We start from the raw sequence: 26,583 nt of genomic DNA on the forward strand, positions 1-26,583 counted from the left end.
TGACCCAATGTATTGTTTGGTTATGTAAGTAGAAAATTTGAAATTTGGGTTGCCAATTTTGTTTTAAGACTAGTACTGACTTCATTCACAGCGAAAATGCCTATTAAATTATTGGGAAACCTGACAGACTATTTTCTTTGTCAGAACCCAAACAAAAGTTAAATAACAACACACAACAGTATTGAAGTTGATTCGGCTCATTCCGTGAGCATTTAATTACATTTGCGAAATTTATCCTGATGCAGCAACATGACGCTACTATTTGGCTCATGGAACTCAGTGCCACTTGTACGGAATGTGTTCGCGTACTCAAAAATTTGTGCAAATTTGTACAAATTGTTACTGGAAGTCGTTCGCGTACTTTATTTGCCAGCAGAAGGGAGCGGGAGAGTATGTGAGAGAGAGCCAACTTTTGAGTGTTTGGTAATTAAGAGCTTACAAATTACTACTGAAGGTTTTTTCCCAGCAGAAATTTGCAGCATCGCACAGCTGTTTTATTAAATTCAACTGTTTAATTCAAATAAAAAGCAAGAGTGTAAAGGCTGTTCTTACTCTCCTGCAAATTTTTACTGGAAAAGTACGCGAACAGTGTTCGGAAACTCAAAAATTTGTGCAAATTTGCACAAATTTTTACTGGAAGTCGTTCGCGTACTTTATTTGCCAGCAGAAGAAAAAGCAAATATTGGCAGTTAGAAAATAGAGAACCTGCAAATTGTTACTGGGTATTTTTTTGCCAGCAGAAATTTGCAACTTTGAACAGATGTTTTGTAAAGGTCAGCTGTTTTATGAAAAGCAGCCGTTACAGGAAAATACAAAGGCTAACGCCAATTTAGATCAAAAAGGCAGAGGTAAGGAAAAAATAATATATATTGTTTATTGGTAATTATTAAATTTGTTTCATTTTTATTTACTTTTAATGAAGATTCAATACAGCAGCCAGTGTTCAGGTTAAGAAAACTAGCCAAATGAAGTTGCAATTTTACCTCAAGTAGGTTGTTGTACATAAGAAGGTAAGTGCAAAATTTGCGAAATTATTTGGGAAAATCTTGAAAAATTAAAAGATTGTATTCTTTCAGACACCAAGAAAAGAGTAATTATCGGTTTATTAAGTGTTTTGATGGAATCATCCTCACTGAAAAGCTCTAATAAAACCAACACTGTTCCTTTGAATTTGTTAAGGGTGGAAGCACACCAAGTCTCCTGACAAGGGCCCTGAGAACGTTGTTTTTATTTTTATGTATGGTGATTGCATGTAAAGCAGTTGTAGTCATATGCAGCCTCCGAAAATCATGCTGATGCTCGGCGAATGGAAATTGTCCAACGGGAGGAGTAGTCCCTCATGCGCCTTGGCTACTGATGAGAGAAGGGAGATCGGTCTGTACGACTCCCCCTTGCTTGTTCCTTTTCAGGTTTCAGTAGCGGGATCACATTGATCATCATCCAAACATCGGGTACTATAATAGTCTTCAGACAGGCTGGGGATAGTTGTTAGGTACTCGACTCGAGGCAGATCCAGATTCTTCAGCATCAGTGTAGAGATTCCGTCTGGGACCAGCGCCTTGCGCGTCTTGCGTCTAGCTTCGTGCGCGGTAAACTGCGATGGCTGTCCAGCGGTACGGAGATCACGGATACGACGAATGGCTCCCCTTCTAGCCTCGTCACTCTCGGGTCAATAAATTGACGTTTAACTAAGGAAAATAACTCACAAGTATCGCCTGTATTTTTATTTTAAAACAATTGAAAATCCAATCAAAACAAAAATCAGCTGTTGTTTTGCAAATTTTCACTGGAAGTCGTTCGCGTAGTTTTGCTTGCAAATTTTTTAAAGAGAGTAAAAGGGCTCACACTCCTGCAAATTTCTACTGGAAAAGTACGTGAACAGACACATTTTTTTATAGTGCGTTTTGACGAACAATTCGTGTGAAAAGTCAAAGTCAGTACTAGGCTTTGTACAAATTAAGGGAACAAAAATTAAATATATTATAATTATAGTTTAATTTTATATAATAAATACTTTGATGTCCTATTTTTTGTTTAATTTCTTGAAAAAAGACGAAAATTGGTTTTCAACGATAGGTTAATTGCGGCTGGCAAAAACTCGCACATTTCTATACGAAGTTTCGAAAAGAATTAGTTGATAACGGATGCCATAATCCAAAAATAAGTGAAACTCGATCGTAATGAGTCGACTACGGATCCCTGAATTAGGCCCCAGAAAAATCAAATTTCGATCAAACGAACAATTCGTGTGAAAAGTCAAAGTCAGTACTAGGCTTTGTACAAATTAAGGGAACAAAAATTAAATATATTATAATTATAGTTTAATTTTATATAATGAATACTTTGATGTCCTATTTTTTGTTTAATTTCTTGAAAAAAGACGAAAATTGGTTTTCTACGATAGGTTAATTGCGGCTGGCAAAAACTCGCTCATTTCTATACGAAGTTTCGAAAAGAATTAGTTGATAACGGATCCCTGAATTAGGCCACAGAAAAATCAAATTTCGATCAAATAGAACAATTTTCAAAAATTCTTTGAAATGTGAAACACATTTAAAATTTTTCATTTGATTTAAAAAAGACTAAATGATGACTATTTAATAGGTAGCCATATAGTCAATTATAGACAACCACCACATGATGGGATCATCATCCACTCCAAGCGAGTAGCACTAACATTTAAATTAGTGCCATCTTCTGGCTGTTTTCAATTGGATTTAGTTGGTCCAACAGTCAGTAGATGGCGCTAATTTAGAGAAGCCAACATGAATTTAGAGAGGGTAGAGCATTTTTCTTTGTTATGACAACCTATCGGTCCTTTGAATAAAGGAAAATAAAATATAGGAATTTCGTTGCGGTTGTTTGCGGTATTATTTTTTAACTTTCCCACCCAAGACGGTGTTTAAAGAAGTGTAAGTGCTACTCTTTGCCATGGAAAATTAAAAATAGATATAAATACAAATAATTTCTATAGAGAATTTGGAAGAAAAATCTTATTAGTTAAAATGTTGTCAAAATTTTAGAGTAGAATAAAAAAATGAAGGCGCAGCAGGCCGCACTCAGCTATCTATTATATAAAAATGAAATTGATTAAGTTGCAGTGTTTTAAGAAGGTGAGTTTTTAAAACCACAATTCGAAAGCACCGGATTATTGTCCACTCTAGGCAGAGGGTCAAGTTAGTGTAAATCCTACTAAAGCGGAAAAATCCTTGTCGGAAAATGGAAATGCATTTTAAATGGTTTTTCATGTTTCAGCATAAAAAAATTAATCAAATTAAACACATTTAATTTTTTAATTATTTTTTTTTTGTTTATATATACTCATTATTAATTACATTTTAATTTTTTTTGTCGCAGTAAATACTAAAAACAAACTAAATACTAAATAATTAGTACAATTACAAGGTTACACACTACACTCTTGGGGCGGGGTGGAGGGAAGAGAGAGAGAGAGAGGAAGGGAGTCAACGAAAGAAAATCCATTCTTCTCTCCTGTGGCTTATGTTCTGCTTTCTTCAATGTTGGAAGTCGAATTTTCGAATCTTCGAACGTGTTTCTATACAACTAATTTCGGATGACGAGAAAATGTTACGTTTTTTATACGATGTTGTGTTGATTTCTTTTTCTTTCACTGTTTTGTTTAGTTTTATTTTAGCATTTTCCTTCTTTTTGTTTTTTTTGTTTTTTTGATTGATAATAATATTAAATATACGTTTTTGTTTAACATCAAATGTATTGTTTTGTTTTTATTTTACGTGTTATATTGTTAATTGTTTTTAAAGCATATTACTTTGTTGTTTTTGTTTTATATTAGGGGCAATATTAATATTAAAATAATAATAGTAGTATATCATTTTAAATTATATACTCTTTTACATAAAAATACTAAAAAAAGAAATGTGGGCTTTTTAATGGAAAATAATTATTAAAATAAAATAAAATACATTTTCAAAAACTCTTCTTTTAAAATAAGCAATTTCGTTTGTTGTTGTAAAATCAATAATTTTACTTGTTTTAAACAAATGTGTGGAGTAACAAATTACATACATATATGTAGGGTAGGTATCTTCTTTTATGTTAAATTTTTTTTAATCATATTCATACAATGATTTACTGTGGTGAAGTTGGTTGTTTGTTGGGGTTTTCTAAATTTGTTTTTCTTCTTCTTCATCTTCTTGTAGAGAGAATGAGAAAGAGAGAAATGCAAAGTTTTAATACATGTTTGCCTTAAAGTGAGTTTTTTGCATTTTTTAAAAGCAATAACAATTGTTTATGAATTCTTTTTCGTCTTCTACTTCCTATTCTTTTAATTTTCTTTTATGCGTGTGGGGTTTTCTTTTATTTTATGTTTTTTTCTTTTCGTTTTCCTTTTGTATTATAAGATGATGAACAATAAGTGAACTTGTGAGATTAGCAAATAATAATTAAAATATAATAATAAGAATATATAGATAGAATAAAATAGAACTGTTTTATAGATATTTTTAATGTTTGGTGTGGGTGTGTGTATGAGTGGTGTCAATGATGTATATACTTATGAAAGGCGGCATGTGTTTAAAACAATTGTTTATCATCAACTTATGGTGGTGAGAGTGGCGAATTCAAGATTATGGTCTTGGTGTTGGTTATGTGTTGAGGGTGTTATATTTTTGTTTCTTTTTTTTTTAATAATAATTAATGTAAATGGGGCATGTTTTTGTTTTTACTAAAATCTAATAGTTTTTTTTTATTGTTTTTATTACATATAATATGTAAAGTAAATTGTTTTTTTTATATTATATATATATGTATGTGTAGTATTTATAAATTATATGTAAAGCATATTTCAAGTTGGAGGAAGAGAAGAGTTTTAGTTGGTTGCGCCTTTCTTTTTCTTATATTGCAATTAAAGCAATAGAGCTGTCAAAGTGCAATAATATTTTTTTTCTTGGAATTATGAATTCGTATCTAAAAATTGAATTTTTGTTTAATATTTTTTTGGTGTCCATCTTCTATGACAAATAAAATGTCTATAGATATACCAAAAAAATCGCCAATTAGTATATATCACACATTTTGTTTCAGTGCAAATCAAATGTACTGAGTAAATTTTAAGTGTACACTTCTACTAGTAATCGATATTGTGCGAAAAAGATGGTCCCTTATCATTGAGACTAAATTGGCAGCGGACTGCACTCATTCCTTAGTGCAATATTCATGGAAAAATTTGTAGATGTCACTTTATAACCACCAGTGGATGGATATTACGATCAGTCAGAATCAATGGATATTGCCTTGTGCTGTACCAACTGTTCATTGTCCGTTGGCCAGTTGGAAATCACACTAGATAACTCCAACTTCAAACGAGGTAGAGAAGGAAATGGTTCGTTCCAGCCCAGCGCTAATGCAAAGTCGATCTGGGGTTAGTTCAAGCGTTACTTCACTTTAACGAGACGGAGATAAGGGGGACACCTTGTAAAATTGCAAATTTTGCCCATGAACATTCCACTAAGAAACAGGGGCAAACTACTCACACTTTAAAATGAATATTTAATAAATTGTATTTGCTGCTGTTATGGTTTTAAAACTTAGGGTATATAATGGTACGCGTTTAACAACCTCATTCACTATCAGCTTCACTCAGGGAACTTAGGTCCATTTTGTCGCCCCGAAAGATTCAAAAAGCGCAGAACAAAAGTGATTACATTTACATCAGTACAATGCCAGACATTAGAATGAAGCAGATTAGGAGCCAACATGCATGACAAAACGGCCAGGCGGTCTAAAGGAGATACCTCCAATATGCCATTTAACGAAACTATTGCACGAAAATAATTTAGACAGGAAAATAGGTGTTTTTGTAGCCATAATCCTGCACTTACTGTCACACTTTCAGGGCAATTCCAAAATAGGTGCTCAACCGTCTATGACTCCCCCTCATTCTCACAAATCAAGCTTAAGTCCGCCATGTGTCCAGCGCAAGGTCAAAGTCCTGACATTGCAATGGCTTTTCAGGACTTTCAGTAGTGAGAACGACAGCTCCTCACATCTAGGAGAGGTCCCCTGAATATACCAAGCTACCTTTGATTGGTGAATAGTACCAATTTTATCTTTTGGGAGTTTACGTCAAGCCCATTGGTCAATTTTGGCAGCATACTATATGCACTCCGAACGGCCCATACTATATGCACTCTGAATGCCCCACACCATGATGACAACGTCATCCTCGTAGCCAATAAACTTTAACCTCCTTTTCAAATGACCTGAAAATCCCACAGATATCCAAGAGCCAAAAACGGGGTACACAACCCCACCTTTTGGCGATTGAGCTCTTACCAAAATCTTCCTATTTGAGCCATACATTAATTATGCCGCCTATCAACATCGGCATTCGCTTGGTAGCTATCCACGACTATAATAATCTTTGGTTGGTTTTGTGGGTAAAACCTCTGCAGCTAATTGAAATTTTAAATATATTTAATTATGCGTTTTCTTGCTTGAAACTCAAAAATTAATAAACTTTTTTCTTCTTGCTCTGATTGGTCGAAGCAAATTTGCCTAAACTTTTAAATGTCAAGGCAAATTGAATTTTTTTCGCCCTGTTTACAATTTTGACATATCAAGTTCCCAAAAAAGATGATTTGTTGCAACAATTCGCCGATGCGGCCACCTTAATAAATATGCCTTGCCAAAAATTAATGTTTTGAAAACTGCTATTCTCCTATTCTATTTCACTCTGACATCTATTACAATTTATTGTTAATAATAAAGCTTAAGAACAGGTGGTCAGTCTGAACGGTTGTGAAAAAAGCGAGACATATGTGATATGTCGTATCCGCTAATCCATGTTGTCATTGTGAAACTAGGGTCTATTCAGGGATTCCTCACACTCCTCCACGCACTTCGACCTCACTATACTACAGCCCACGAACTTGAGGGCCGCCATATACGCATACTGATTTTGACCCGGCACGCGACGATTATAAGCACCACATCGGTTGAAACTCTGAGATCCAATTGTTGTTTGGTGTTAATCGTCATTACAAGAAGCTAAGCTGAGATCTACCTGTAACTAGCTACTGTAAATCCCTTCCCAGAAGTTCTTTTGGGTCTATCGTTATGGCACATTGCTTTTCCTGAAATGTTGTGTGCGTCGCAGTCCGCAGTGTCCTTAGTCGGCTCACCGCATCCATGGGTCCAGAAGGGAAACTTGGCCGTATTCTGTCTCCCCGTTCGGCTTAGAGCGATGACTGTCGACCCATCTCCTCGTTGTTTAATGCCCTCTGAATATTCGAGAAGGCCGCCATTGCGTACTCCATTAGTTGGAGAGACGTCTCAACAACAAGCATCACAGCGTGGAGGGTCCTCTTCTCCAACCTGCCCTTGAGTTATGCCTGAAGTCTTTCTCTCTCACCTTCAAGTCTTTTTTTTTTTGTTAAAAAAAATTGTTTTGTTTGAAGTGTCAAATGCAACGTTTGGTTTTGTTCTACATTTACGCTGCATTTACGAGAACATAACCAGGCCTTTAGGCTAAATACAGAAGTTTACAAAAAATTATCGGGCAACATATGAATGGTTACAAAAACGGTTCGTTGACATACCAATGTAATCTGGAATGGAAACGAATAGTTATAGATCATAGCTGTTGTTACTTCTTGTTTCCTTTATCTATCAAACGCTAATTCATCGACTTTATGTGTTGATTACGAGTTGATTTCCCAAAAATGATGCATCGTTTTCTAATCTTCTTTGTATGAACTTTCTTCGCTTACATATTTGCGATATGTCTTTTTAAACGGTAATCGATTGACGTCAATAATCGAAAAAAATCTAATGATTTTGATTTTTTAGCAAAAACTGATGGTCATGTGAACATGTGACTATGATGTGCCATAAACATTTATTTAATTTAACTTGTTTTCTGCTGCCCTCTAGAAATGAAATTGAAATTACCCCACAGTTATAGATGTGTTGAGTTATCGCTGTCTGAAAATCAAATGCAGTTATTTTTCATATGACAGTAGGTCTGTTCGCGTACTTTTCCAGGAGAATAAGCACAGACTTTACTCTCTTTTTTATTTTCATTAAACCAGCAAGTAGAAATTTGAAAGCTCGCACAATTTTGCTCGCTCTTTCGCACTTTCCTGCTCTCTTTTGTTGGCAAATAAAGTACGCGAATGACTTTCAGTAGCAATTTGTGCAAATTTGCGTTATTTTTTCCCAATCTTTTTTCAATTGTAGATCATTTTAAGAGATTAATTAAAGGAGAAAATAAATCATTTCAAATTATCTTACAAATCATACTAACGCGGACAAAATAAGGTATTGGGAAGGCAAAAAAAACCCAAGATCAGATCCGAATTCATATTTCCAATCATCATATAATACAAGTCTGCATAATTTAAAAAAGGGGTTACATATCGAAGCCTTTAAAATGTATCATTTTAAAATACTTCCTCATTAAAAGTACTTTAATCATTTTTAGTAGCCCAGCTACTTACTTAAGAAAGGAAATAATAATAATGTAGGTATTTCATACATATACAATTATTGCACAAGTCAAGATAAAAAGGATTTTAGAGGGATATGCATAATGGTCATTGTTTGTTTAGCTAAATCGATACCAAATAAAATTCTAAACTAAAAAAATTATATTCATACCCAAAAAAATGGTATGAAAATTATAGTATTTTTTTTTAAATAAAAATTAATGATTGTGTTTAAAATATAAAAAAAAAATTATGATTCTTATAAAATCTTACCAAAAATAAATATTTGAATATTATTGGTCACAATTGCTTTAACTGCTTGGTGGAAAATTAGTTTTAGGCGCAAAGACCTTTCGCAAATAACCCTTTCTTCCTCCTTTTGACTGAATATTATTAATTTTGCCGTTACCAAATTATGATATTGGCATTTTGCTTTTGTTGTTAGTAAACGACTGGATGCTGTTCCACATTGGGTGGCATATGCATAGCAGCGCGCGCCAAAGCTTCAGGGTCCGTCGTTTGTATTAAAGCAATTGGCACTTGTGGTGGCGGTGGTTGCTGCTGCTGTTGTTGTTGGGCTTGCGATTGTTGTTGTTGTTGTTGCTGCTGCTGTTGTTGTTGTTGTTGCTGCTGTTGAGTCGTTTGATGAGACGAGGGCTGTTGTAATTGCTGATGAGCTGCCGCCGCTGCGGCGGCCTGTTGCAATGATAATTGCATTAGCTGCTGTTGTTGATGTTGTTGTTGTTGCTGTTGATGCAATACTTGTTGTTGGTGTGCCGCTGCGGCAGCTGCAGCAGCTTGCTGATGCATTAACTGTTGTTGCTGCTGCTGCAATTGTTGGGCTTGTGGTGCCTGCGCCTGCTGCTGTTGCGGCGGTTGCGCTTGCTGCTGTTGCTGTGGTGGTGGTGGCGGTACTTGTTTCTGGGTGGCATGAGATGTTATTGTGGATGTAACCAAAGGCACTAGACCTGTGGGCAATTGCACTGTATTACCTCCAGCACCACCTGTTAACTGTTGTATGGTATGTGCAATTGGAGCTGATTGTAAAGGAGCTGCAATGATGAGAGGGAGTTTTATTTTTGTTTAATATTAAAGGTTTTCAAACTTTCCATAAGTACAATAGTAGCTAAGATTATGTAAAACGTCAGTTTGTATGGAAGGGACAGATAGGAGAGAGGGGTAAGGGCTGTGACTCCCCTATTCAATCCCCTTAACTGTCTCTGTGAGCCAAAACAGACTCTTAGAGTGTTATCAATCTTAGCTTTCTTTTAAATGTACAAGGCTCACATATATTGGGCACTATGTAGACGGGCCCTAGGCTCGAAATGGGGCCTGAATCCGAGGATAGTTCACTGGCTCTACAGGAGCGTGATTAGACCAATACTTACTTACGCCTCAGTAGTTTGGTGGACTTCTATGGAGAAAAAGTGCAACATGAGGACAATACAACAGGTTCAGAGAACATGTTGTCTTGGCATAGGCGGAGCGGTGAGGACCACGCCCACTAGGGCACTGGAGACTATTCTAGATATCCGACCCATTGACATACAAATTAAGTGTGAGGCAGCCACTGCGGCAGACTTAAGGCGATGGGAGAATGGATTGAGAATGGGAGCAGCTCATACCATCGCGATATAATCGAGGCGACGATAGGAAACCTGGAAGGAAGGGAAGAGGTTTCCGATCGGATACCTGAGATGAACCTTGAAGTCGAATGCGAGGCACTGCTGCCATCGGCACAGTCTTGGATTGACGGAACCCTAGTATTGCCATTTGGAAGATCATGTTACACGGATGCATCAAAGTAAGAGGACCTAGTGGGCCTAGGGGTCTACATTGAGAACCCAGGGACTGAAATCTGTTTTAGACTGCCTGACGGAATGCGTGAAGTGGTGTGGTGCTAACTCGAGGACGTCGAGTGTGAACATCTTTACCGACATCAAAATTGCCATAAGGGAAAAACAACCAGGACGGTTAGGTCACGAACAGTATTGCAGTGTAAGAAGGAGATTAACTCCCTTCTCTGAGGATGGCAAAACCCGCATCGTTTGGGTACCGGACCATAACAGAGTAAGGGGAAAAGAAAGGACTGCCGTCAATAAACTTGGTTAACCTGAAGCCTTGCGGGTCGACGAAGTCCAAGTTAAGGGAGTAGGCGACGAATGCGCATGCAACATTGTGGAACAGCGAAACGGTCGATAGGACGGCGAAAATCCTATGGGGGGATCCAGATCGTGAGAAAACGAGGCTATTACATAAAGGAAGATAGAGGTCAGTAAAGCTATTGGTATCATAACGGGACACATAGGACTACGAGCTCACTTATGTAAAATCGGTGCGGCAAGTGAAAGCATGTGTAGGGTATCCGGGGAAGATGATGAGACGTTGGAGCATTTCCTTTGCCATTGCCCGGCTTTCGCGTCTAACAGATACCGGCACTTAGGTGGAGACACAATACCAGACATGAACCAACTTAGGGGAGTGGGATTGAAAACAATTAATGATTTTGTAAGTAGCAGGAAATTCCAAACTTAAAATTTTATTTTTAGAGGTTACTTTATGGTTTTAGAGCGCACAAGCCAATAAGCCGATTACTGGCTTAGGTGTATGTCCATAGTGGCATGGGGCGGATTAATATCTGCATCCTCTTTTCAAACTTACCTAACCTTTAAATATACAAGGACTTTGGGCGTTTAACTGATTTTTAAATGGACCAGGGGCAAATCTGCGTCATAGCAATGTCATTACAAATAGATTTGTCAATCGTTTCATTTGTCATTTGGACAAGAGCCGATGTCGATAAATTTGCTTGCGAATCGAGTGGTTTTGGCAGTTAATATTAGTTCTCTTTGACTTACTTAATTCACTTATAACTGGTTTAATTTCTTGTTTTATCTGCGGCAATACACCGGCAGGTATTATGGGATGTGGCACTGGTGGAGGTGGCATGGGAGCATTCGGATGATTCATTTTCATGTGACGTTTTAGATTTCCTCTCTCCACAAAAGCCTTGCTGCATAAAGTACACGCATGTGGTTTCTCACCGGAATGAGAGCGCATATGGGACACCAAATGACCTGAAATGAGAGAGAGAGAGAGAAAGGGAAAAACATGTACATCTCTAAGCTGCTGGCTTGTTTATCTTTAACTTACCCTTGCAGATAAATGTTTTGGGACATTTTTCACATGAAAATGGTCTTTCCATTTCCTGACCCTTTGTATGACTACGTTGATGGAAGAGCAAATTACCCTTGAGAGGGAACGATTTGCCGCATGTCTCGCAAGCAAACGGACGATCGCCGGTGTGGCAACGAGACATGTGATTGATTAAATGTTCCTTGCGCGTAAATGGCTTATTGCAGACGTTACAACAGTGTGGATTATCGCTCGAATGCTGACGCATATGATTATTCAGATGTTCCTTGCGCGTAAATGTCTTTTGACAGTATTCACATTTGTGCGGCGAATCGCCCGTATGCAAACGTATATGATTCGTTAGATGTTCCTTGCGCGTAAACGTCTTTTTGCAATAGGTGCAACGATGCGGTGACTCTCCGGTATGTTGACGCACATGATTTGTCAAATGTTCCTTGCGCGTAAAGGTTTTGGCGCAAAATGTGCATTTGTGCGGCGATTCGCCCGTGTGCTGGCGCACATGATTAACCATATGATCCTTGCGTGTAAAAGCTTTGGTGCAATAATTGCACTTGAATGGCGTCTCGCCGGTATGTTGACGTATGTGATTGACCAAATGCTCTTTGCGCGTAAACGTTTTAAGACAATAAGTGCAGCGATGCGGAGATTCACCCGTATGTTGTCGCACATGATTTAGTAAGTGTTCTTTGCGCGTAAAAGTTTTCGAACAGAAATCGCAACGATGGGGAGTTTCGCCTGGAAAAAGCGAGACAAACAGTTGATGAAGAAGAATTGCATTGAAATGTATTTTGAGTTGCGATTGCGGTGTATTCCATCAACATCATGTCACAGAAAAGATTATAAAATAATTGATTACTATGGCACATATCAAAAGTCCAATTTGCAAATGCCTTAAAACAAATAAAAAAGGCTTCGTTTAAACATAATACGCTCTAGGATTGCTACCATAATGAATTAAGGAAATATGCTACGTTCTTCCTCTGTTGCAGTTGTAATAACTCTGTAGCCATTCAAAGGTATTGAGCAGAAATTTTGTACAAATTCCTTTTTTGTCCATAAGCTGGGTAAGTTATTGAATGAGTCAAATGAAATCTTCTTTGTATATAGCAGTCATTTCCATCCTATATTTAAGGCATTGAGCCGATAAAAGCCGCATTTGTTATACGAATTTGCGTCCCCTTCAAAATACGTGACACATATAGTCCAGAACGAACCGTGCTTGCATATGACTGCCCATAAAGGCCGATTTTTAGAAATTTGATAACAAAAAGTTACTGAATCTTGGCTTCAGAATAAGGTATACGGATATTACATTCCAAATATCAAATATATAGGCGTGATCGGAACGACAAAATGAAAAAATCTTGCGGTGGTGTGCTAATAGCGGTCTCCACTGATTTTCCTTCTGAAGGAATAATAGTGGAATCTTCCTTGGATATTGAATTTGTAGCCGTAAAGATATTTTTGAAAAATGTTTCAATTTTTATTTTATGTTCTTACGTCCCACCCTCTTCAAGTGACGATGTTTTTTTAAAACACGTATCTACAATGCAATCAGCATTTCAGTCATCTCCACCAAAAGCCACATTGATTGCCCTTGGTGATTTTAATCTTCCTCCAATTAACTGGATTTGTTTGTCCGAGTCAAATGATTTAACACCCGTGATACCAAATGGCATTTCTAATGAATGAAGCATTGGCATTATTAAATTTTGGTCCTCTTTAAACAATTCATTTTCTAAATTACTCGATTTTGTTTTCTCTAATCAACCATCCGAGTTATGTTTAAGTTCTAATGATTCGGTTGTAAGTCCTGAGGATAGACATTATCCGGCACTCAAATTACTTATATCCTATCCCACTCTTAAAGTTAAAAGAGATGTAGCATTGAAAAAGTGTACTGTTTTGCTAAAACTGATTACATCAAATTGAACTCACTACTCTCGTCTGCTCATTGGAACGAAATTTTCAGATCTAAAGATATCGACGAAATGATTTCAACTTTTTATACTGTGCTACTTAACTTTATTTCTCAATCTGTCCCTAAAACTACTTTTTGCAACGCATCTGGTCCTCCATGGAATACAACCAATCTTTCTAGACTGAAGAACAAGAAGAAGATAACTTTTAATCCTAGTCCAGATGGAATTCCATCGAACATTTTAAAGCATTGCGCTCTCGAACTTTCATATCACCTTTGTACACTTTTCAACAGTTCATTAAAGAATGGATATCTGCCGGAATTGTGGAAGCAACCTTAAATAAGTCCGTCATTTAAAGCAGGAAATCGCAATGAGGTTTCTAATTACAGGGGCATTTAAATTTTGAATGCTATTCCGAAGCTATTAGAGGAAATTCTGACTGACACTATTTCACATCAAGTCTCTTCTATATTGTCTCCCTCTCAACATGGGTTCCGGAAATCGAAGTTAAAAAATATTTTAGAATTTACTTGTTTGGTCAACGATGGCTTTAGGGAACGCTACCAAACGGATACTATCTATACCGATTTTAGTAAAGCATTTAATAAAGTCAACCACAACCTTCTGTTAAGAAAAATAGACCTTATTGGTTTCAGTGCATCTTTACTAAAGTGGATCAGATCACATCGGTACTGCAGTTTCCAAATCAATTGTTGTCTCTTCAGGTGTTCCACAGGGTAGTCATCTTGGCCCTGTGCACTTCAGATCAACTAGAGTCTCTCTATCTTCTTCATATCAACGAGAGACTCTGATGAACAGTGTTATCTACAGTATGACCTTGATACTCTTAACGAATGGTGCAACCAGAACTTTATGGAACTTAATATTTCCAAATGCAAACGTATATCTTTTTCAAGAATAACCTCTCTTAAAACTAGCTAATTTTTGGGTACCAATCAACTTTAAGTAGTCTTCTATAGCTTTAAAACCTTGGATTTCTTCTAGACCAACTTCCGTCAACACATCTCAATGGTTGTAAACAAAGCACGTCGTGCTCTTGGCTTCATGAAACGCTTAATGATTTCTCTGTGACGAAAAACTTATATACGTCGCTAGTCAGAAGTAATCTCGAGTAGGGTTAGTGGTATGGGATCCGTACCACAATATTCATTCTGATTTGATAGAATCGGTTCAAAAACAAATTTCTATTATTTTGCCTCCGTCGAAATGGATGGGACAGAAGTGCATTAGCTTTGTATGACCGATTAAATCTTATAAAGGTTCCTACATTAAAAAGTTGTAGAACCATGCTAAACATTACGTTTTTGACTAAATTAATTCATGGTCAAATGGATTCTTGCTTTCTTTTGAGTCGAATTTTCCTTAACGTTCCTATCAGACCTACCAGATATTGTATTTTGATCTTTGGAAAATGTTTTTATTGTAGAACCAACTTTACCAATAATGATCCTTTTTGGCACCTATGTTCTCAATTTAATCAACTGAAAGATATAATAGAACTATGTGAGAATCGAGAAAATTTAAAAAGGAAAGTTATATTATTTCTATTTTCTTAGGTTAATACATTTGTAAATATATTGTTATTAGTCTGTAAGGGTATTTATTATCTATAGACCTAAATTAAAAAAAAAAAAAATATACGCCTCGAAAAACCTGTGGAAATAGTCTAGACCGGTCCCTATTTCGATATTGCTGCCATATAGACAAATTTTACAGTTAAAGATGTTGGGTCTATAAAGGCGTATTTAATTCTCGATTTTTACGAAATTTGCGGGAGTAGGTTTTATTAAACCTCTCTTACGAAATATGGTCTAGATGCGAAAATTTTGACATATATAGGTGGACTCGGCCGAACTAAGCGCTTTTGAAGTTGTTTCATTTGCTCATAAATTATCCCAGCCGTTAGAGAGTTATTAATCATTTATAGTGTGACAATTTGACAAATTTATAAAAATATAAAATTACAAAAATAAAGTTCATGTAAAGTTAATTGGACATTTGATTTTAAATATAAATTTTGTTTTTTTTTATAAATATAGTCACCTTTCCGGTGAATCTGATGTTGATCGTCTCTCTACGTACTATCCAATTAAAATACAATACAATAGTTGTGATATTATGAAACTTTGGATAATCCGAGTATCTGTGGCTAACGCATATGGATAGTATTATTAGAAAAAAAAGGAATGACAATATGGAATGGAAGGAATGATAATATTCAAACTCATATCCAAACTTTGTCATTTGGAAAAAGTTCAAAGACATAAGAAAAGAACTGAATTGAAGTTTATAATGTCAAAAAAGGGGTGGCAATTAGTGAAATCCCAATTCTTTTAATATATAAAAAAGGGGGACTAAAATATTTGTATGTGCCACCCATTAACCGTTGTTTATAAATATGCGAATTTAAATTTAAATATTTATCATTGTTTTCTTACTTAAGCAAATCACAAAACTAACCATATGCATTTTTTCACATTAATTAAGAAGGATTGAAACTCTTAAAAATTATTTGGTTTTTTTTAAATATTTCTGAACGTAAGGAAGGTAGGTGTCTCACCGGTGTGTTGATGTATATGATTTGTTAGATGTTCTTTGCGCGTAAACGTTTTCGGGCAGTAGGTGCAACGGTGCGGCGATTCGCCCGTATGTTGTCGCACATGATTTAGTAAGTGTTCTTTGCGCGTAAAGGTTTTCGAGCAGATGTCACAACGATGGGGTGTTTCGCCTGTAAAAGCGAGACAGAACAAAGGGATTTGTTGAGCCTTGTTGTATCTTGTATTTTTATTTTGATTTTAATTTGTTATACAAAAATTAAATATAATGTGATGATTTTTCTGATCATCCAATTAAAATTCAATAGATTAAAAAAAGAAAAACCACAAAAAAGTCTTTACATTTTATCGTACGAAAGGATATGTATGGATTTCGACATGAAAGGTGAAGGGGGTAAAGCAGAAAACTTGGCGAATACATGGGAAGTTTTTAAGTTTATTTCCGTGACAAGGAGATTGCTTTTCATGGATATAAAAAAGTTTAAATCATTTTTAAAATGCCTCTATATACAGTACTTGAGAGAAAACAAACATATACTCAAAGCGTAACTCAAAATAAAAAACCTCTGTTGACTTTTATTAAACTTCCAGTCCCAAGGTAGCGGGAGACAGAAACGATAAAAAAAGAAATATTTATTGAATCTATCTAAACGATTTTATTATTAACCTAATTAGCATGGCGAAACAATTAAAGGTGGTCTCATTTGTACAACAACCACATATCATACGGTGCAATCCGCCATCTTGCCATCAAGCTGATCGACGTTTTGCCAACACACATAAAGAGATTTGTGTGCGAGTGTGTATACGTGCGCGTACATGAGCAGATAATATGCGAGAAAGAAGATAACAACAAAGAGAATTCGAACAAAACGGTAACGGTATTAAGATGACAGATACCGTTAAAGCTGGCTGGGTACTAACAGCTGTTCGCGTGAGACCCCCTTTTTAAATCCGCCTTGACCTAATAGATGGCGCAATTTTGTTGCTTTTAGAATTTTTGAGCCATTGTAACGCATAGATTAGTATGCCCGGCTATAACGCTGAACGCTCGATGATACATTTTTCTTAATTTTCTGATTTTTTTTTGTATAGATTTCGAAAAAATATTTGAAAGCACACTCTAATAATGCGTTCAGACCAATGCGGTTTTGAGCAAACAATAACAGATTTGCACAAATTTTTGAGTACGCGAACATACATAAAGTGGTCGAGGTCTGCAATCTATGTTTTGTATTCAATCATGAAGTATAATAGAGAAGATAAAAAATGTTCCCCATCAAATAAAATCATATAACAGAAATTTATTCAAATCCAACCTCAGCTTGGGGAAAAACAAGACACAATTTTCATTTTTTTTATATCCACCACTATAGGGTGGGGTTATACTAAGTTTGTAATACCTCGAAGTATTCGTCTAAGATCCCATAAAGTATATATATTTTTGATCGTCTCGACGTTTTGAGTCGATTTGTCGAAATCACGATAGCGTTCGAATGCATAAAGCTAGCCGCATTAAATTTTGCACAGATACTTAGTATTGACGTTGGGAATTGCAAATGGGCTATATTGGTTCAGATTTAGATATAGCTCCCATATAAACCGATCTCCCGATTTGACTTTTTGAGCCCTTACAAGCCTCATTTTTGGTCCGATTTTGCTGAAATTGCCCTTAAACTAAGTTTAGTTTCTATAAATTTTTGCCCTTAAACTAAGTTTAGTTTCCATAAATTTTTAGCAGAATCCATGGTGGTGGGTTCCCAAGATTCGGCCCGGCCGAACTTTGCACCCTTTTAATTGCTTTTTTTTTAATTTCTGTCATACTCGTACTTTCTTCGAGTAATGTTTCAAGAAATAGTTATGTATGTACATCTACTTCAAACTGACTCAACGATAGAAGCGCGAAGTGATATGTGCCAAAAGGGCCCACTCGTTCACCCCGAGTCCTGTTGGTTCGGCAAAACGCTCGCTGCGAAGACCGTTATTGGACTGTCTGGGATAAGTGCATTGCTGGGAGGTGAAACGTGGCTTGTGAACAGATGGAATTTGACGCTTTTATCATTGTTGGTGATTGAGGAAATGATAATAGAGTAAAAGATAGCATGGGCGGATGGCGTATTACATGCTGTCGTTACTCGTAAGTTGGCCGCTTAGACCCAGACCGATACACTTCACGTTTATGACTGCGATTGAATTCTCAGAAATTGTTGTATTTGTTAAGTTAGGACGAAAAGAGAGTGCGAATGTTCATTGTTGTCAAGAGAAGCTTAGCTGCGAGCTGCTGGGGGCGTTCACAGGTTGTGGATAGTGGAATGTTCCATACGGAGTAGCTGCAATGGCAGTCGCGGACAATCAGCGGTATCGAGCGGAGAGTCTCAGTGAGAGGCCGAACGGCACCGGCTCTTACACAAATACTGAGCGCTTATGATGCTCGATATGACAAGGCGGGTTATTGCCGTCTTTAAATAAACAATGGGCACCCTGTCCCCACGGCGATCGGTCCTTTGGACCGGAACGAGTTTGCTCACCTACAGGAGCTTGGCGAGGATCGCCACCTCCACATGAAAATGTGGCTACAACAACAGTCCCACCTAAATGCCGGGGTCTGTTAGCTGCGCAGTTCACTACTGAATCGTAAGTAAGTCAAATCACGCTCCCGTAGAGATAGTAGACCATACTTGTATTCAGGTTTCAAGTCTACGGTCCGTCTACAGATTGCCCAATATATGGGAGCCTTCTCGTTACGCTTTGGAATGCAATACTTTTGGGACAGAAAACTGAACAGAAAGTTTCAGTTCAGAAATCCCTCCCCAGTCAGGATCCGTAATATGTTATTCATGGTGGTCACCCATAGGAGTAGCGATAAATAAATCCCATATTGTGTTGACCGGATAAATATTCGCTCGGGTGACTACAACATTTTAACCCATGCATAAATTTGGTCGTAACTCCTGAATTCTCATCTAAAATTTTAATGTCGGTTTCTTAGTCTACGGTCAAATACTTTCCATCAATGTCTGATTCCGATGGGTTTACATGTCCGACCGGGTATAAACTGCACAAGTCTTTTACAGTCGCAATATTTTGCCAGTTTTATACTAATCCCTGCAACATATTTTCAAAACATTTTTAAAATTTGATCTAAGCATAAATTTTTATTCAAAAATCAATGTTTTTAACTTATAAAAGTTCCCATAGTAAATAAAGCCAAGAAAGGCCTACCTATGCTCTGGGTCATATCTCAAACACAAATACCGTATATAGAGTTCCAAGATGGTCTTAAACAGCTCTTGATCCAACAATGCAACAAATTAAAAACTAAAAGGAGGAAAAATCCCGAACCATGATTGCATTGGATTTGTTTGAAAAGCAAAGTTAGAACATTCCGATAAGTTAGTTTTTGGGTATTCTCAACAGAATACAGAACCGCGCAAAGCAACCCGTTGTTTTAACGCATCGCATACACACAAAGACTATTATAATAGGGATTACATATGCGCGCACTCATTTCATTACATTTTTATATCGATTGTATTTTAATTGGACCTTTACAGAAATAATGGTACACACATACGATACATATAGATACTTACTACAATACTTGGTGTATAGTAGTAAGCATCTATATGGGATGATCGATCGATTGATCGATCCTCAATAACACATACCTGTATGCCATAAAATGTGATTGGTAAAGTGTTCTTTGCGACTGAAACTCTTGCCACAGATTTCGCAACGGAAAGGCGTATCGTTGGTATGGGATCGCATGTGATTGGCCAAGTGTTCCTTGCGCGTATACTTTTTGCCACACACCTCGCATTGATGAGGAGTTTGACCTGAAAAATGAAAAACAAAAATATGGGAAAGAAACATAAAAGAGATTTTTTATTTAAAGGCCAAAAAGCAAGCAGTTGCTTCTCATTTTCCCTGCGGAGGATTGTTAACCTACCGGTGTGCCACATATAATGATTGACATAGTGTTCTTTACGCGTAAACGACTTCTTGCAAATGTCACAGCGATGCGGTGTCTCTCCTGTGTGCTTGCGCACATGATTGACCATATGCTCTTTGCGAGTAAAGGTTTTTGCACAGTACTGACAACGGAACGGTGTCTCGCCGGTATGCGAACGGAAGTGATTTTCCAAATGCTCTTTGCGCGCAAAGGTCTTCTGACATATCGTGCAGGCAAATGGCTTATCCGTCGAATGCCGCTTCATGTGGCGTTCCAGTGAAGCGTTATTAGCGAAGACATTGAAACACACCACACAAGTGAACATGGGACCACCTATGTGAATTTTGCCATGACGAGTCAGATCTTGAGAGGTAAAGAATCCCTGACCACAAACCTGACAGTTGAAAGGCTTTCGCTCCGTATGATAACGGCGATGCACTATTAATTGATAACGAAAGGCAAACATTTTGCCGCATATGTCGCAAACATGTTCTCCAGTAGAGACCACTGTGCCATCGGGAGCCAAGGTGATGGCGCTTTGATCGACGGCCGCAATACCGCCCTCCATTTTGGGCAATAAGAGGCCAGCTGCCGCACCACCAGCCGTCGTGGTGGCCGCTGCTCCAGTACTATTGGCTATAGCCGTAGCGGCACTTGTGGTAGTGGCGGCTACAGTTCCGCTGCCTGTAGCCGTTGTAGTTATGGTCGATTCCGATGATTGCTGCATAGCCACGGTTCCACTGATGGCCACTTGTCCCCCAGCATTGGCCTGCTGATGTTGCTGTTGTTGTTGTTGCTGCTGCTGTTGCTGATTTGCTTCATTCGCATTCGCGGAGGCGGCTGCAACTGCGGGTGCAATACTGCTGTTGTTCGATGAAACCGGTATGCCATGTGCCACCGCCAAAGGATGATTTATGACATCGCCATGCATCTTGCCAAATACTTCGTGGTAGGCGAACAATTGCGAAATGTCTTCAATATTAACCTTGTACATTTCGATGCCAGGGTGTATTTTACCGCCAACTACCACACTGCCATCGTCCTTAATTTCAGCTTTGGGAGCGCCCAAAGTTATGGTAGTGGCTCCTGAGGTTGCTGGAGCTGCCGTCGATGCTGTTGATATATGCTGCATGATTATCTGTTGATTGGTGGTGGCAATTTTACCATTTGAAGTGAATGAAGGCTTTTCATCTTTAATTGCATCATTAGTTTGCAGAACACCGACGTGCTGTTGCTGCTGCTGCTGTTGTTGATGTTGTTGCTGCTGCTGTTGTTGGTGCTGCTGCTGTGCTATTTGTTGTTGTTGTTGCTGTTGCTGCTGTTGTTGTTGCTGCTGCCTGTTATCTTCTGCAGAGTTTAAAGCTTTGAAAGAAATGTAAATTTGTTTTTGTGTAATTAGTTTTCAATCCATAATCATTTCCCCCATGATAATATGCTTGATGCGTGATGATAATGGCCCCCATAGAATGCTATGCTTCGATAGCGGACCAAGCTAATCCAAATATAATCCGAAAATTTGAAAAATTTTAAAAATATTTAGAGAATTTTTTGCCAATAAAATTTTTTAAGTTGGTCCACCATTTCATTTTTAATTTCCAAATATTACATAATTACTATTTTTTCAATACAACCACAAAATTAGAAGTAGCTCAATGTCCGATCAGATCAAATCCAATTTTGCATATATTTTTAAACCTCCCAAAAATACACTCCTTTAGGTGAATTATTTTAAGTATATGTTATGGCAACTTTAGCATTATCTCTCATAGGGCACATAGGTATCCGCATACATGCTGAGTAAAGTTGTAAACAAATAATATAATCTAATCTTATAATCTAAAGGCCATTTCGTAACTTTTTCCAAATTATATTTTTTCATTTACAGGATTCAAGTTAAACTTTAAATCGAAAAGCTACTTGTTATGTTCGACCAACTCTAAAAAAAAATAACAGACTAATATTATAATCCGTTTTTTTTTGTGCACAAACCAAACATCTTTCATTTGTCACGCATATTGTCCAGATTTTGCCTAATATGTAACACGATCTAGAAGATTTTGGGGATGGCATGTTCCGCCAAGATATCGAAAGGAAAGGGGACAGAAGATTATTTTCACGACAAACGGTTTAAATAAATCCGTTACCAACAAGCTTATTGTGAATTATACCCGTTAAACAGGTGGGTATTATTTACAATAACGCTTCTATCAATAGTTTGGTTGCTTTATTTACCAATTTAGCGGATTAGCTAGCTAAAGGATAAATAAAAAACTCTTCCCGGTAAATGTTTTGCATTAAAACGCAGCCAACGCTTACACACATCCGAAATAATCAAAAATCAACAAAACAAAAACATCAGCCATTTTTAATTTAAATAAATGTTTCTCAGAGCTCATAAATACGATTTGAATAAAATCCTTGCAAATTTTGCATTCTATTGGGTTGCCCAAAAAGTAATTGCGGATTTTTCATATAGTCGGCGTTGACAAATTTTTTCACAGCTTGTGACTCTGTAAATGCATTCTTTCTTCAGCTGTTACTTTTAGCTTGCTTTAGAAAAAAAGTGTAAAAAAGTATATTTAATTAAAGTTCATTCTAAGCTTTATTAAAAATGCATTTACTTTCTTTTAAAAAATCCGCAATTACTTTTTGGGCAACCGAATCGAACGTTTAATCATTGAATAAATATGTTGCGTTCTTCCTATTTAAGTTCTGTCATTCCGATTGAATGATGACACCATATGTTTTAATGAACGGCGATAATAGGGGTGTTTTATTTACCCATTAAACGGATTTTCTCGCTTAGTTTGTATAGTGAAAAAAGCTATACCCGTTTAGCTAAGTGGCTAATCTTATCGCCGCTTACTACCGCTGTTTATTAAAATATATAATGTCATCATTCAGCTTGAATGACAAAACTTGAAGAGGCAGCACACAGCATATTTATTCACTGATTAAACGTTCTGACATGGCAAATTGCTTAGGATTTTAATAAAATCACATTTATGAACTACTTAAAATTACTTATTTTGTTTGTTTTGTTGATATTAAATTATTTCAGACGTGGTGCCAGTGCTGCCAATGTAAAAGTACAAAAAGGGAAGAGTGTTTTATTTGTCCATAAGTTAAAGCTCTATTACACGGCATGTAGTTGTGTTATGGAATGTCAAATTTACCACATGTTGAGTTGTACGTATCGTATGATACAAACGAAATTAACATATGAAAATCACTTTTCAAAATAGCACATGTACCTTCTGACAAAAACATAAAGAAATCAGCTGGTTTTGTTGTCAGTCGAATGAAAGCAACCCCAAATTAAATTGTTTACACAAATGTATGATTTAACCAGTTTTCTAACAACTTTAGTAATTATTATGCGAAAAAAAACAGATTTTGCTCAAATTTTAAGGTTATGTCATACGAAAATACAGATGTGATTGCAAAAATAATGAATCGTATGTAAATTGACAATTTTGACAAATATTTTTAACTACATTTGACTACAAAAAGAGACATGTCATAAGACATCTACATGCCGTTTAATAGTGCTATTAGCGAATCCGCTAGACTGGTAAAAAAACAGCAAAAAACACCAAGCCGCTTTGTAAGCATTTTGCTTTCTGTAAGCCGTTTTCTCGACAGAACGATTTACAAAACCAAAAAGGTCAATAACTTAAGAGTGATCTTGGACAGCCGTAATCGTAGGCTCAAAATGGGGCCTAAATCCGAGGATGATCCACTGGGGTGATAACACAAATACATACTTTCGCCTCAGTAGTTCGGTGGACTGAGATAGGGGATAGGAGCAGGTCTTGCCATAGCGAAAGGAACGGAAGAGCTATCCTGGAAGGAATGAAAGAGGTTTTCTGGAAGTAATGGAAGAGGTTTTGCATCGGATACCAGCGACGCACTGCTGCCAGTAACATAGTCTTGGATTGATGAACATCTGGTATTGCCATCTGGAAGTTCATGCTACACAGATGCATGAAAGCTAGAGGACACACTCGGCCTCTGAGTAACCACAGACCAAGATCTGATTATAGTACAATGCTGGAGGCGGAGATCCGGGCGCCGGGTATGAACATGTTAACGGATTGTAAACTAGCCATTAGGGTTTTTCTTGTGGTAGCAGTGTGTTGTACACTGAAGCGGCTGCCTTTGCCGATGAATGGTGGTTATGGAGATTAACGTCTTCGTCTTGAGGATGGCACGATCCGCATCCGGGAGAGTGAAAGAACAGAGGATTTGGTCCTTAAAAACCAGAGGACTGCCGTTAGTAATCTTGGTTAGTCCAAAGTCCTACGAAGCCACGCAGTCCGAGTTAAGGGGCGTGGACGACGATTGCGCATGTAGCACTGTGTTGAGTGAAACGTACGGATTTTCGTACAACGAAAATCCCATGGGGGATTCGGATCTTAGAAAGACGAGGCTATTACTGAAAAGAAAAGCTTTCGGTATCATAACGGAACACATAAGACTGCTATGTTGTAGGGCATGAGAGGAAGATGATGATATGTTCAACTTTAAGAGTTGCTTTTTTTAAAATTACATATGACAAGCCTTATCGTGTAATAGCAGCTTAACCTGTCGATAGCATATGATAGCAACCGAAAACTCAAAATTTGCATTTAGTGCATAAACAAAACAGGACCCTGGTAACGGTAACCCGGATCGCCCTTGTGTTGCCCTATGGCAACGCAAAAGTACACGCAACTGTAAAATTGCAACCGATTGTCTTCATTGTAAATAGCTGCATATTTTTTATCTTTCAAGTGGTCATTATTTTAATCGTGTGATTGGTTGTCAAATAAAATGGTTGCAAAATTGCATGGGTACTTGATAAAGCAGATGAGGCAGTGCTTGGAGTATTTGAGAGAAATATTCTTCATAGAAAATATGGACCAGTTTGCGATAATGGAGAATATGGGCGACGTATGAACCACGAGCTGTATGACGACGATAGCATAGTTATGCGCATAAAAATACAACTGCTGCGTTGGCTAGGTCATGTTGTCAAAATGGATGAACAAGCTCCAGCAAAGAAGTCTTTTGAAGGCAAACAGGGTGGTAAATGCAAACCGGGAAGATCAAAAGCCCGTTGGAAAGATGGTGGGAGACAGCTGGAAACTTGGTGTTGGTATTTTGATTCAGAACATAAAAAATGTAAAAGGTACGCTTTCTGGAAAGCTTTGGAGTGGTTTTCAATTGTTGTGTAAACTTTTAATGATATATTTGAGTTTTTATGATAGGATAGTCGTTCCTACTGCAATCGGTTTTATGTACCGGAAAGATTCAGCCTTCCCAGAGGGTGGTCAGAAATAACAGATTTAACTTCTTGAGCCCTTAGAGTGCGTAATTCTTTTCCGATTAAGCTGGAATGTCAATGTCTTCTGTAATCATTTTCATCCTATATGATACACAAGTTTGGTATAAAACAGTCTATAATCTGATATAGATAGACGAATCTGGATCAGAGTGAATGCTTTCCATTTGTCTGGATTCCTCTTACTACATCGACAAATAAGGTATTAGGCTAACAACTTTTTCGAAATCCAAGAAATGCAAGAGGTACTTAAAAAGCTTATTATAATTTGAAAATTTAAAATTTGTTATTACTAATAAAATATTTATTCATAATAAATTTTGAATGCCGAATTTTCTTAGATCCATACATATCTACTTTGTCTCACAAAATGTAAATACAATTGTTGAAAAATACTATTTCAGCTAAACTCAACTCACCATGCACATGTAACTGTTGTTGGTGTTCTGCATGTCGTTGCTGTTGTTGTTGTTGGGCGGCCTGTGTTGTTATTATAGTACCATTTGGCAACTGTTGCCCTAAGGCGGCTGCCTGTGACAACATTTGAGTTGTTTGCGGTATTTGCAGTGTTCCCGCACTGCTACTTGATGCCGCTTCCGATGGTTTTGTAACACCAGCTGAGGCTGCTGTTGTTGATATTGCACGTACCAAAGTCGATGATGGTATACCAGCTATAGATGTTTGGGTATATGTGGCACCGCCAGTGCCGCCACCGTTGGCAACACCACTTTGGCTATAGGCAACACTCGTAGGTGCAGGCGGCTGCTGTCCGTGTTGGCCTTGAAATAAATTTGTTACCACCCAATATTTGCCCAACTGAAAGGAATACAAATCGCAGATACATTAATTAAAATATTTGTTTATTAAATCTAAGTTTCAAGATAGGAGGAAAAGGATAATGAAAAAAAATAATGATAATACAATACCAATAACTCCATGTGTATAATGTGAATTTTGAGCAATTAAGTTGATAGGTATTTGATACATTGGTCGCATTCTAAGATAAGATTGATAAAACACTTTAATTATGGTTTTGGGCGTTTGAATATGGGCGTAAGGAAACTAGGACACATTTCGCATAAATACAACATCTGAGAATAGCGAGAAGATTTCTTCAAAATTACCTTATTTTCTTTTAGCATTGAAAGTTAAATGGAAATAATTGTCGTATTTTATTTTAGTA

General features: G+C 37.1%; 1 protein-coding gene across 11 annotated transcripts in view; it reads right to left on the reverse strand.

Annotated features, from left to right (window-relative positions):
- Positions 1-3,663: 3,663 nt before the first annotated feature.
- The window catches only part of LOC106084494 (zinc finger protein 84), a 62,799-nt gene continuing 39,879 nt past the window's right edge, over positions 3,664-26,583 (reverse strand). For 10 of the 11 annotated variants that reach the window (XM_013248207.2, XM_013248211.2, XM_013248206.2 and 7 more), the window contains 7 exons: positions 25,820-26,216; positions 20,072-21,436; positions 19,791-19,958; positions 16,128-16,295; positions 11,622-12,359; positions 11,327-11,545; positions 3,664-9,520 (listed from right to left, as the gene is read on the reverse strand). In XM_013248207.2, coding sequence (XP_013103661.2) covers positions 8,910-9,520; positions 11,327-11,545; positions 11,622-12,359; positions 16,128-16,295; positions 19,791-19,958; positions 20,072-21,436; positions 25,820-26,216 — 3,666 coding nt within the window. In that variant the 3' untranslated portion in view covers positions 3,664-8,909. The remainder of the gene's footprint in view (positions 9,521-11,326; positions 11,546-11,621; positions 12,360-16,127; positions 16,296-19,790; positions 19,959-20,071; positions 21,437-25,819; positions 26,217-26,583) is intronic. The other variant, XM_013248209.2, reaches the window with a different exon arrangement.

This window comes from Stomoxys calcitrans, chromosome 3, assembly GCF_963082655.1.
Source record: "Stomoxys calcitrans chromosome 3, idStoCalc2.1, whole genome shotgun sequence".
In the NCBI taxonomy this organism is placed as follows: Eukaryota; Metazoa; Arthropoda; class Insecta; order Diptera; family Muscidae; genus Stomoxys; species Stomoxys calcitrans.